At 45.9% G+C, this 12,852-nt stretch overlaps 1 protein-coding gene across 1 annotated transcript; it reads right to left on the bottom strand.

Annotated features, from left to right (window-relative positions):
• Positions 1-1,035: 1,035 nt before the first annotated feature.
• On the bottom strand, positions 1,036-4,826 carry LOC310956780 (homeobox protein OTX1 B-like; the record flags this gene model as incomplete). Its single annotated transcript, XM_083927150.1, has 3 exons — positions 4,727-4,826; positions 3,556-3,707; positions 1,036-1,818 (listed from the first exon to the last, which is right to left on the bottom strand). Exons 1-3 carry the CDS (start codon positions 4,821-4,823, stop codon positions 1,036-1,038), a joined length of 1,032 nt encoding a protein of 343 aa, XP_083783276.1. The 5' UTR covers positions 4,824-4,826.
• Between the last annotated feature and the right edge of the window lie 8,026 nt (positions 4,827-12,852).

Genomic DNA, 12,852 nt, shown 5'->3' with positions numbered 1-12,852 from the left:
TGGTAAGGATGAACCCTGGGCGCCTCCCTAGGGAGGTGTTCCAGGCACGTCCAGCTGGGAGGAGGCCTCGGGGAAGACCCAGGACCAGGTGGAGAGATTAGAGCTCCACACTGGCCTGGGAACGCCTCAGGATCCCCCAGTTAGAGCTGGTTAATGTGGCCCGGGAAAGGGAAGTTTGGGGTCCCCTGCTGGAGCTGCTGCCCCTGAGACCCGACCCCGGATCAGAGGCTGAAGATGAGATGAGACCAATCACACACGACTGCTGCCTTTTGAGGTTCCCAGCGTCGACTCAAACCCTCAGAGCAGAGAGTGGTGACGCCAAACCCGTCAGACCGGTTCAGGGGAATCAGTCCTGTGATCATTTCATGAGGAGAAATAAAGGTTTCTGTGCAGCGCTCATGTTTCAACAAGACTTTATTATAAAGACACGAACGTACATCTTTCAAATCTCAAGGGAACACTGACATCGCGTCTGATTTCACATTTGTTTTTACGTTTCTTTCCTCAGCAGAGAACAAAATATCAAGAAATCGTTCAACTTTCTTTATAAACAAGTGCTGCGTTCAGTCTCCCAGACGCCCGGGGGACGGACGAAGACTTCCTGAAGAGTCATGTTGGAGAACGAACATCAGCGACCTGGAAGATCTCAGCAGCGTCGTGTTTTTGGGGGCGAGAGTTCGGAGGAAGAGCCGACTCAAGACTCAAGAGTCTGATTCATGAGTTTACGTAATCCCAGTCACGTCGAAGTCAAGGCCGAGGCGAACCCGGTCCGCACGATCCTGCAGCTGCCACTGACGTCTCGCTGTTAAAACGCCCTCGGGGGATTCAAACGGGTCCCTTTCTCTCGAGTTCTGGGGTAGAAAAATAATCCTGGACGAGCGGAACCGCCGAGCCGAACCCCGAGGCTCCTCGTCTCCGCGCGTCGCTTCAGTTCGTTCGCAAACTTTATTAAAACGTCTCTAACCAAAGTAAAAACCACCGACGACAGAAAGAACGTGTCTTCGTGAGCAGAGAAGAAGAGGAAACGCGGGACGGTCACAGCACCTGGAAACGCCACGCCGCCTGGTCTTTGTAGTCCAAACAGTCGGAGGCGTTGAAGTTGAGTTTCCAGGCGGACGCCGCCGTCTGCTCTTTGTAATCCAGACACTCTGTGGAGTTGAAGGCGAGGCCGGGCGCGCTGTACGCCTGGTGGTGGTGCGGCGGGTGGTGGTGATGGTGGTGGTGCCCCGACGTCTGGCCGATGTGGTGGTGCGGGTGTCCCGACATGGAGTTGCCCGTCATGGGGCTGAGCTGGTGCGGGTGGTGCGGGTGGTGGTGGGAGTGCATGGGCGCCAGGTACGAGCCGCACTCCACGCCGCCAAAGTAAGAGCCCGAAGCCGAGGCCGGGTAACCCTGGCCGTACGCCGCCGCCGTCTGGCTGTAAGACACCGGGTAGGAGGGCGTCCCGCCGGCGCCGGAGGACGACACCGAGCGCTGCATGCAGGAGGCGCTGGTGGGGGCGGCGGGGTCGGGGAGGGCGGCCGGCGCCGGGGCCGGGGAGATGGGCGCCGGGCTCCAGATGGATGAAACCGGGGCGGTGACGGAGGTTGAGGTGCTGATGAGTCCGGGGCCGCCGAGGCCGGAGGAGGAGGAAGAGGAGGAGGTGGAGGAGGAGGTGGAGGAGGAGCTGGACGCCGCCGGCGGGGTGAACTGGCCGCTGCTCTCCGAACCGGTGCTCTCTCTGGTGGGAGACGACTTCTTCTTCATGGGTTTGACCTTGGCGCTGTTGCTGCTCTGCTGCTGCTGCCGGCACTTGGCCCGGCGGTTCTTAAACCAGACCTGAGGAAGGAGGAGAGGGCAGAGGGTCAACGTCACACTCGGCTGCAGGGACCTAAAGTAAGAGCGGGAGGAAGTGAGAGGGTCACTGCGACACGCTCCTACAGAGGCGCCACAGCCCCGACCTCCGACCTTTTACGACTGCTCTGCAGTTCATCCGCGGACGAGGACTGCGGCGCCGCATCAGCAGCAAAACAACAAGGAAGTGTGCGGCGCTGTGCGGACCAATCACAGCAGCTCGCACTTTAAATAAGGGAAACCTTTCTTTAAGGTAAACGAGGGGAGGATCCCCAGGACCCCCGGAGGATCCCCAGGACCCCTGCAGGGTCTCCAGGACCCCTGCAGGGTCTCCAGGAGCCCCGGAGGTCCCGGTTCAGACCTGAATGTCCCTGTGCGGCGTGAAAACAGGCGCTGTTACGTGAATCTGTCTTTATATTGACGAGGATCCCTGATTTAAAGGCTCAGTTCACCTAAAATGACAGAACGCGTATTTCCTCACTTGTCGTCTCACACCCTCAGAAACAGAAGAGTCATCAGCTGACGTGTTCTCATGAACGCCATCGCAGCGACTCTTCCGTAAACGTTCGTACCAACAAACACGTGGACAGACCGCGGCGCAAAACACGAGGTCAAACGACGCTTTTAGCCGCCAAATGAAAAACACAGCATCAGGGAAAAGCCTTTTATGTGTTTTAATATTTTATTTATTGTTTTATGTGTTTTAAATGGACCTTTTACATGTTTTAAATTACCTTTTAAGTGTTTTTATGTGTTTTACATGTTTTAAATTAAACCTTTAAGTCCTTTTATATCTTGTTTTATGTGTTTTAAATGAACTTTTTAAGTGTTTTAAATCTTTTATTTCTTGTTTTATGTGTTTTTTCACAGTTTTTTGAACGTTTTGCGTGAAACACTTTGAATTACTCGTTGTTGAATTTTCACTTCATCTTCAGTTCAAACTACAACAAATCCAGTAATAATAATAATAATAATAATAATAATAATAATGTAATGATAGAGATGTTATAGTCGAACAGTCACAGGAGACGTTTTACACTTTTATTGCTGCAGAGTCAAAAGTCTGATTATAATTTTATTTATTCTCACAGAGACTTTAATGTTTAATAAAGCATAAATCATTCATGTTTTCTGTTTGTGTCACATTTACTTCTGTATTTAAACACATTAACTTTATATTTATGTTCTGACTTTGATTCTACTTTTGACCTTAATGTGTTTATTTATGTTTTTACGTCTTTATTTGACTTTTAACACGACAAACACACGTTTAACGTTCAGCGTCACACAAACAAACTCTTAATAATAATAATGATAATAATAATAATAATAATGTAATGATAGAAATGTAATAGTTGAACAGTCACAGTCACGTTTTACACTTTGACTTTTTATACTTTAAGTGTTTTTTTTTTTTGCTGCAGAGTCAAAAGTCTGATTATAATTTTATTAATTCTCACTATTTTAAGAGACTTTAATGTTTAATAAAGTATAAATAATTCATGTTTTACTATAAAGCTGTTTGTCCTCAATGTAATATGTTTATTTATGTGTTTATTCATATTTTAAGCAGTTTGTTTTTTGCATCAGACGCTTTTTAAAATGACATAAACTCAAAATTATAATTAACGTTTAACACGAAAATAGACGTTTAATGTTCACACACACACACACACACACACACACACACACACACACACACACACGCACACACACACACACCTGCACCCTGGACTCCGGCAGGTTGATCTTCAGCGCCACCTCCTCGCGCATGAAGATGTCCGGGTAGCGCGTTTTGGAGAACAGCGACTCCAGAATGTCCAGCTGCGTCCGCGTGAAGGTGGTGCGCTCCCGGCGCTGCTTCCGCGGGTTCCCTGGAAGAACAGAAACATAAATACAAATATTAATATCATCAGTTATTGTGTTCAGCACTTTTAAACAGAGTTGGAGGCCGGGGCCACGCGGGGCGGCTCACGCGCGTAAAGGCGCGTTTTGGATTCGACTGTTTTTAATCCGCGTCGCGTCTTTAATGGTTTCATTGCTTTGTGATTATTATTATTATTATTATTATTATTATTATTATTATTATTCCACATGTATCTGTTTGTGTCACAGTTATTAGTCTGTTTGAAAGTACTGATTTATTTGCTCGTGCTGACTTTGATGCTACTTTTGTCCTGAATGTCATTTATTTATTTATATTTGTGTCTAAAGATGAAATAATGTTTGTGTTTTATACATAAAAAAGTGTCAAATGTTGCTCAAAAATGATTATGTAATGTGACAAAAATGTAACAAATAAAAGTGTTTATAAAGGAACGTGTTCTGAGTTTTTGTCCAAATGTTTTAAATTCAATTAAATTCAGTTTTAAAAACGTTAAATTATGAAAACTTTGAATCTTTATTGGAGACAAACTTCATTAAAAGCAGCAGTTTGTTCCAACATGCAGTAAAAACGTGTTCAGTGTAATTTACATTAAGTTATAAAGTCAAATTTAAATCAGGAGCAGCTGAAATAATCGGTTTGCTTCAACTGAATAAAAGAGTTTACATGAATTTAATATTTAAGGTCAAAGCGCGTGAGATGTTTTTTTAATGTCTGCAGAAATATTAAAGAAAATTAAAGCAAATGAATAAACGCAACTAAAGTTATTAATAATCCTCACTTTACATTGAAGTCACTTAAAGACTTCAGAGTAGTTTATTTAATTTAAGTTTATTCAACCAGAGCCGCGCGCGGAGCGGAGAACTTTCATCATCCGCGTAAAAGTTTGAAGGAGAATAAAATCAAATCTCTGCTCCTGCTGTTTCTGATTAAACTGTTTCCTCATGTTTAAAGTTCTGTTGTGTCAGTAAGTGTTTGGGCCTCGTGGTGAGTCGCTCTGGGCCGTACCCGGGTACCCCACAGACGGGTGCAGCAGGTCCATGGCAGCTCCGCTCAGGCCCAGTCCGTTCATCCCGTACGGGGCCTGTTTGAGATAAGACATCATGGCCGAAGCGCGGAGGGGAGACCGGAGTCTGGACGGGAGACGGGCGGGGACAGGTACGGATCTCCCCGGTGCTCAGGTGCTCAGATCCCCGGTGCTCAGGTGCGGAACTCCCCGGTGCTCAGGTGCGGATCTCCCCGGCGTTCAGGTGCTCAGATCCCCGGCGCTCAGGTGCGGATTTTCCCGGTGCTCAGGTGCGGATATCCCCGGTGCTCAGGTGCGGATTTTCCCGGTGCTCAGGTGCGGATATCCCCGGTGCTCAGGTGCGGATTTCCCCGGCGCTCAGGTGCTAATGTCCCCGGCGCTCAGGTGCTAAGGTCCCCGGCGCTCAGGTGCGGATCTCCCAGGTGCTCAGGTGCGGATTTCCCCGGTGCTCAGCTGCGGATTTCCCCTGCGCTCAGGTGCTCAGATCCCCGCTGCTCAGGTGCTCAGTCCCCGGCGTTCAGCTGCTCAGGCCCCGGCGCTCAGCTGCTCAGGCCCCGGCGCTCAGGTGCTCAGGTCCCCGGCGCTCAGGTGCGGATATCCCCGGCGCTCAGGTGCTCAGGTCCCCGGCGCTCAGGTGTCCAGGTCCCCGGTGCTCAGGTGTCCAGGTCCCCGGCGCTCAGGTGTCCAGGTCGGCGCCTGCAGAGACAGAAACACCGTGAATCCAAAGATCATGAGCGAGAAAAGATGCAGAAATAACCTGAAATAGTCTCTTTGAATTATTGGATGTGTGAGTGTGTGTGTGTGTGTGTGTGTGTGAACTGAATATATTTTTTAAAAACTCCGCTGAAGCAAAACTTTAAGGAAGATTTAAAGGCCTTTAAAGCTGCACGGACACTTTAACAACCTGTGAACTAAATCAACTCAGATCAAAAGACCTGGTTCTGTAAAGACCTGATTCTGTAAAGACCTGATTCTGTAAAGACCTGGGGCCTGGGTGTGAACTTTCACATCAGTCTGAATTATTCCCACATTATTAAAACATTATTAAAACATTATTAAAACACAGAAACAGCAGGAACTCGCTCACAGACGCTGTTTCACGCACTCAGAGGATTTAAAAAAGTGTTTTCACTGTGAGGCTGTTTGTGTCACAGTTATTAGTCTGTTTGAAAGTACTGATTTTTTTGCTCGTGCTGACTTTGATGCTACTTTTGTCCTGAATGTCATTTATTTATATATTTGTGTCTAAAGAAGAAAATAATGTTTGTTTTTATACATAAAAAAGTGTCAAATGTTGCTTAAAAATGATTAAAAATGTAACAAATAAAAGTGTTTATACAGAAACGTGTTCTGAGTGTTTGTGAAAATGTTTTAAATTCAATTAAATTCAGTTTTAAATACGTTAAATTATGAAAACTTTGACTCTTTATTGGAGACAAACTTGATTAAAAGCAGCAGTTTGATCCAACATGCAGTAAAAACGTGTTCAGTGTAATTTAATATTAAGTCATAAAGTGAAATTAATGATTTTAAATCAGGAGCAGCTGAAATAATAAATGAGTTTACATGAAGTTAAAATGTCAGTTTACACTAAATTCATTATTTACATTGAGTCAGCGTTAAAACATCAGGTGTGACATCATCAGTTGATCTGAATCAGGGGTCAAACTCGTCTGAGTCCAGGGTCACAGCGGCCCAGTCTGATCCAAACCGGGCCGGACCAGTAAAGTCTCAGCAGAACCACAAAAAACCACGACCTGGAACTTTTGTTTTAGTGCGAAACAGCACTTTAACAAACATTATGACGCCTCTTATGATCCTAAATATTATAAAATATAGATTTAATTTGACGTTTGGGCCCAAAACTGCTGCCGTGGTTCGGACTGGAGCAGGTTCCTGCAGGGTCAGGCCTGATCTGGGGCCTGATCACAGATCTGCATGTTTGTTATTGGTGTCTGCACCAAGAACACGTCACATGGTCGATGTTAGGGGGGGCGGTTAGGGTCCGGCATGGAAACCACCTGGTCTAGGATCAGGTCAGAGGCCCTGGTTCGGGCTGGAGCTGGGTTTGAACAGCGGGTTCCTGCAGGGTCAGGACTGATCTGGGGCCTGATCACAGCTCTGCATGTTTGTTATTGGTGTCTGCACCAAGAACGCCGTCACATGGTCGATGATAGGTCACAAACGGGGGCGGTGAGGGTTCGGCATGGCAACAACTCGGTTAGGATCAGATCAGAGGCCCTGGTTCGGGCTGGAGTCAGGGTTCCTGCAGGGTCAGGTCTGATCTGGGGCCTGATCACAGCTCTGCATGCTTATTATTGGTGTCGGCACCAAGAACACGTCACATGGTCGATGTTAGCCGACCAAAGGGGGCGGTTAGGGCCCTGGTCTAGGATCAGATCAGAGGCCCTGGTTCGGGCTGGAGTCAGGGTCCTGCAGGGTCAGGCCTGATCTGGGCCTGATCATAGCTCTGGCGTGCTTATTATTGGTGTCTGCACCAAGAACGCCGTCACATGGTCGATGTTAGCCGACCAAAGGGGGCGGTTAGGGCCCTGGTCTAGGATCAGATCAGAGGCCGTGGTCTGGTTCAGTCCGTTCTCATGAATCAGAGTCGACCTGACAGCAGCAGAACTCCGGATGCTCCAGAACTTTCACTGAAACGTTGAAGTTCAGAAGCTAATGTTTAAACTTCCCTCGGGCCGGATTGGACCCTTTAGCGGCCCGGTTCTGGCCCACGGGCCGCATGTTTGACACCCCTGATCTAATGCTTTATTTTTGTGTCTGAGGAAGTTTTTGTTTCTGTTAAATTCAAAGTTGAACGAGTTTTTTTTGGTCTGTGGAGAAAAAAAATGCACATTTTATTTATTTTTCTGCATTTTCACTAAAATAATTCGTTAAAAACAGTAAAAATAAAACGTTTTTTGTGACTTTTTGTCTCTTTGGAGCCGCTTCCGGGTCCCTCAACACTTAAAACACGGATTATTTCTTAATTTTTCCAACTTTCTGTCAGAACACGGATGTTTTTACTCTCCTCTAAAATAAATCAGGAGTTAATTTCGTCCTCTGAAAACATGAATCCGCTGATTCACGTCAGAAAAACGTAAGAAAAACGTAAGAAAAACGGTTAAAAACGGAGAAAAGTCGCAGAAATTTAGTTTTTAACGAGACAAAAACACGTTTAACTTCAAGTGTCGCGAGAATTAAACTCTTAAAGCGGAAGCAGAGTGAAATTAAAGGTCATTAATGTGTTTAAAGACTCTTAAATCTCCTCTGCAGCTGAAATGAACCGCGAGCGTCAGAATCAGCGCGTTCAGAGCAGAATTCCCACAATGCACCGCTCCATCAGCTGGTGCACGCGCACGTGTTGAGGAGCCCCGTGAGGAAGAGGAGCTGGTGATGAAGAGGAGCTGGTGATGAAGAGGAGCTAAAGATGAAGAGGAGCTGGTGATGAAGAGGAGCTGATGATGAAGAGGAGCTGATGATGAAGAGGAGCTGGTGATGAAGAGGAGCTGGTGATGAAGAGGAGCTGGTGATGAAGAGGAGCTGGTGATGAAGAGGAGCTGGTGATGAAGAAGAGCTGATGATGAAGAGGAGCTGGTGATGAAGAGGAGCTGATGATGAAGAGGAGCTGGTGATGAAGAGCTGATGATGAAGAGGAGCTGGTGATGAAGAGGAGCTGATCATGAAGAGGAGCTGATGATGACGAAGAGCTGATGATGAAGAAGAGCTGATGATGAAGAGGAGCTGGTGATGAAGAGGAGCTGGTGATGAAGAGGAGCTGATGAGGAAGAGGAGCTGGTGATGAAGAGGAGCTGATGATGAAGAGGAGCTGGTGATGAAGAGGAGCTGATGATGAAGAGGAGCTGGTGAGGAAGAGGAGCTGATGAGGAAGAGGAGCTGGTGATGAAGAGGAGCTGATGATGAAGAGGAGCTGATGATGAAGAGGAGCTGGTGATGAAGAGCTGGTGACGAAGAGGAGCTGGTGATGAAGAGGAGCTGATGATGAAGAGGAGCTGATGATGAAGAGGAGCTGGTGAGGAAGAGGAGCTGGTGATGAAGAGGAGCTGATGAGGAAGAGGAGCTCATGATGAAGAGGAGCTCATGATGAAGAGGAGCTGGTGATGAAGAGGAGCTGGTGATGAAGAGGAGCTGGTGATGAAGAGGAGCTGGTGATGAAGAGGAGCCACAGGGACTAGAACCAGCCACAGGGACTCGAACCAACGACAGGGACTCGAACCAGCGACAGGGACTCGAACCAGCCACAGGGACTCAAACCAGCCACAGGGACTAGAACCAGCCACAGGGACTCGAACCAGCCACAGGGACTCGAACCAGCGACAGGGACTCGAACCAGCCACAGGGACTCGAACCAGCCACAGGGACTAGAACCGCAGCAGGGACTCGAACCAGCCACAGGGACTCGAACCAGCCACAGGGACTTGAACAAGCAACAGGGACTAGAACCAGCCACAGGGACTCGAACCAGCCACAGGGACTAGAACCAGCCACAGGGACTAGAACCAGTCACAGGGACTTGAACCAGCCACAGGGAGTAGAACCAACCACAGGGACTAGAACCAGCTACAGGGACTCGAACCAGCCACAGGGACTAGAACCAGCGACAGGGACTCGAACCAGCCACAGGGACTCGAACCAGCCACAGGGACTCGAACCAGCCACAGGGACTAGAACCAGCCACAGGGACTCGAACCAGCCACAGGGACTTGAACCAGCCACAGGGACTAGAACCAGCTACAGGGACTCGAACCAGCGACAGGGACTCGAACCAGCCACAGGGAAGAGAACCAGCCACAGGGACTCGAACCAGCCACAGGGAAGAGAACCAGCCACAGGGACTCGAACCAGCCACAGGGACTAGAACCAGCCACAGGGACTAGAACCAGCCACAGGGACTCGAACCAGCAACAGGGACTAGAACCAGCAACAGGGACTAGAACCAGCGACAGGGACTCGAACCAGCCACAGGGACTCGAACCAGCCACAGGGACTAGAACCAGCCACAGGGACTCGAACCAGCCACAGGGACTAGAACCAACCACAGGGACTCGAAACAGCCACAGGGACTCGAACCAGCAACAGGGACTAGAACCAGCCGCAGGGACTCGAACCAGCGACAGGGACTCGAACCAGCCACAGGGACTCGAACCAGCGACAGGGACTCAAACCAGCCACAGGGACTAGAACCAGCAACAGGGACTAGAACCAGCCACAGGGACTCGAACCAGCGACAGGGACTCGAACCAGCCACAGGGACTAGAACCAGCCACAGGGACTAGAACCAGCGACAGGGACTAGAACCAGCCACAGGGACTAGAACCAGCCACAGGGACTCGAACCAGCGACAGGGACTCGAACCAGCGACAGGGACTCGAACCAGCGACAGGGACTCGAACCAGCCACATGGACTCGAACCAGCCACAGGGACTAGAACCAGCCGCAGGGACTAGAACCAGCCGCAGGGACTCGAACCAGCCACAGGGACTCGAACCAGCCACAGGGACTCGAACCAGCAACAGGGACTTGAACCAGCCACAGGGACTCGAACCAGCGACAGGGACTCGAACCAGCAACAGGGACTAGAACCAGCCGCAGGGACTAGAACCAGCCACAGGGACTCGAACCAGCCACAGGGACTCGAACCATCCACAGGGACTCGAACCAGCCACAGGGACTCGAACCAGCCGCAGGGACTCGAACCATCCACAGGGACTCGAAACAGCCGCAGGGACTAGAACCAGCCACAGGGACTCGAACCAGCCACAGGGACTAGAACCAGCCACAGGGACTCGAACCAGCGACAGGGACTAGAACCAGCCACAGGGACTCGAACCAGCGACAGGGACTCGAACCAGCCACAGGGACTCGAACCAGCTACAGGGACTCGAACCAGCCACAGGGACTCGAACCAGCCAAAGGGACTCGAACCAGCGACAGGGACTCGAACCAGCCACAGGGACTAGAACCAGCCACAGGGACTCGAACCAGCGACAGGGACTTGAACCAGCGACAGGGACTAGAACCAGCCACAGGGACTCGAACCAGCCACAGGGACTAGAACCAGCGACAGGGACTCGAACCAGCGACAGGGACTCGAACCAGCCACAGGGACTCGAACCAGCCACAGGGAAGAGAACCAGCCACAGGGACTCGAACCAGCCACAGGGACTCGAACCAGCCACAGGGACTAGAACCAGCCACAGGGACTAGAACCAGCCACAGGGACTCGAACCAGCCACAGGGACTAGAACCAGCCACAGGGACTCGAACCAGCGACAGGGACTCGAACCAGCCACAGGGACTAGAACCAGCGACAGGGACTCGAACCAACGACAGGGACTAGAACCAGCGACAGGGACTAGAACCAGCCACAGGGACTCGAACCAGCGACCCTCCAGTTCCCAGCCAAGTCACCTATGGACTGAGCTGCCGCCCCCAAAGGTGATTTATCAGATAATAAACTTTTATTATATTTATTATTATTATTTTAATAAAGAAACATTTAAAACTTTGTGTTTTTAGTGAAAAAACAGTTTTATTCTTTATTTTAAAGTGAAATGTTTTGTGTTTTTAATCATTTTAAAACAAAATTAATCTGTTTTAAAATCGTTTTTAGTCTTTTTAATTTTGTTTCTGTTGCTTTTTTATTAAGTGAAGAACTTTGTGTTTTAAAGGTGATTTATCACATAAACTTATTATTTTTATTATTATTATTATTTTATTAATTAAAGACACATTTAAAACTGTTTGTGTCTCTTTTAAAGGGGATTTATCAGATAAACTTATTATTTTTATTATTATTTTATTAATAAAGACACATTCAAAACTGTTTGTGTCTCTTTTAAAGGGGATTTATCAGATAATAAACTTTTATTATATTTATTTTATTAATAAAGACACATTTAAAACTGTTTGTGTCTCTTTTAAAGAGGATTTATCAGATAATAAACTTATTGTTATTTATTTTATTAATAAAGAGGCTTTTAAAAAGTTACACACAGTTATTAGAGAAATAACTGTTTTATGTTTCACATTAAAGTGAATTTTTTTGTTTTTAATCATTTTAAAACCAAACGAATCTTTTTTTAAATCGTTTTTAGTCTTTTTCATTTTATTTCCGTTGGTTTTTTATTTCTGTTGCATTTTTCACAAGTGAAGAACTTTTGTGTCTTAAAGGGGATTTATCACATTAACTTATTTTATATTCATTACATTAATAAAGACGCATTTAAAACTGTGTCATTAGTGAAAAAACAGTTTTATTCTTTATATTAAAGTGAATTGTTTTGTGTTTTTAATCATTTTAACACAAAATTAATCTGTTTTAAAATCGCTTTGATGTTTTTTGTCTTTTTTCATTTTGTTTCTGTTGCTTTTTTATCAAGTGCAGAACTTTTGTGGTTTTGTGTCTTAAAGGAGATTTATCACATAATAAACTTTTATTATTATTATATTTATAAAGAAACATTTAAAACTGTGTTATTAGAGGAATAACTGTTTTATTCTTATATTAAAGTTTTATTTTTAATCATTTTAACACAAAACGAATCTTTTCTAAAATCTGTTTAAAGTTTTTAAAGATTTATTTTATTTAGTTATTAAACAAATTCAGTCTGACTGAGTTTTTATGTCGTTAATTATAAAAATAGCAGCTTCGTTTTAAGTCCATGCACATTTACTTATTATATTTATTATTATATATATATTTATTATTATTATATAAATAAAGACACATCAAATAAAGTTACCTACTCGTGTAATTAAAGAAACAACAGTGAGTTGTTTGGATTCAGTTTTGTTTAAACTAATCTTGTGTTTTAACGTCTATTGTTTAATAATAATAACATTATTAATAATAATAATTTAATAACGTTTAATAAGTTATTTAAACATTTATTTGAGTTTTTTCGTTTTGAAAGTTTCCAAATTCCTTTTGTAAAAATCAACTTCGTTTTGAGTTCATGCACATTTACTTAGGTTTATTATTATTATTATTATTATTATTATTATTATTATTATTATTATTATATTAATTTAAAAAGTTACACACTTCAGTCATTAGTCAAATCACAGTTTTATTCTCATATTA

Source organism: Echiichthys vipera (assembly GCF_963691815.1).
Source record: "Echiichthys vipera genome assembly, chromosome: 2".
NCBI classification, from domain to species: Eukaryota; Metazoa; Chordata; class Actinopteri; order Perciformes; family Trachinidae; genus Echiichthys; species Echiichthys vipera.
Note: the sequence above shows the minus strand (reverse complement) of the source record. Positions and strands in the feature narration are given on the sequence as shown.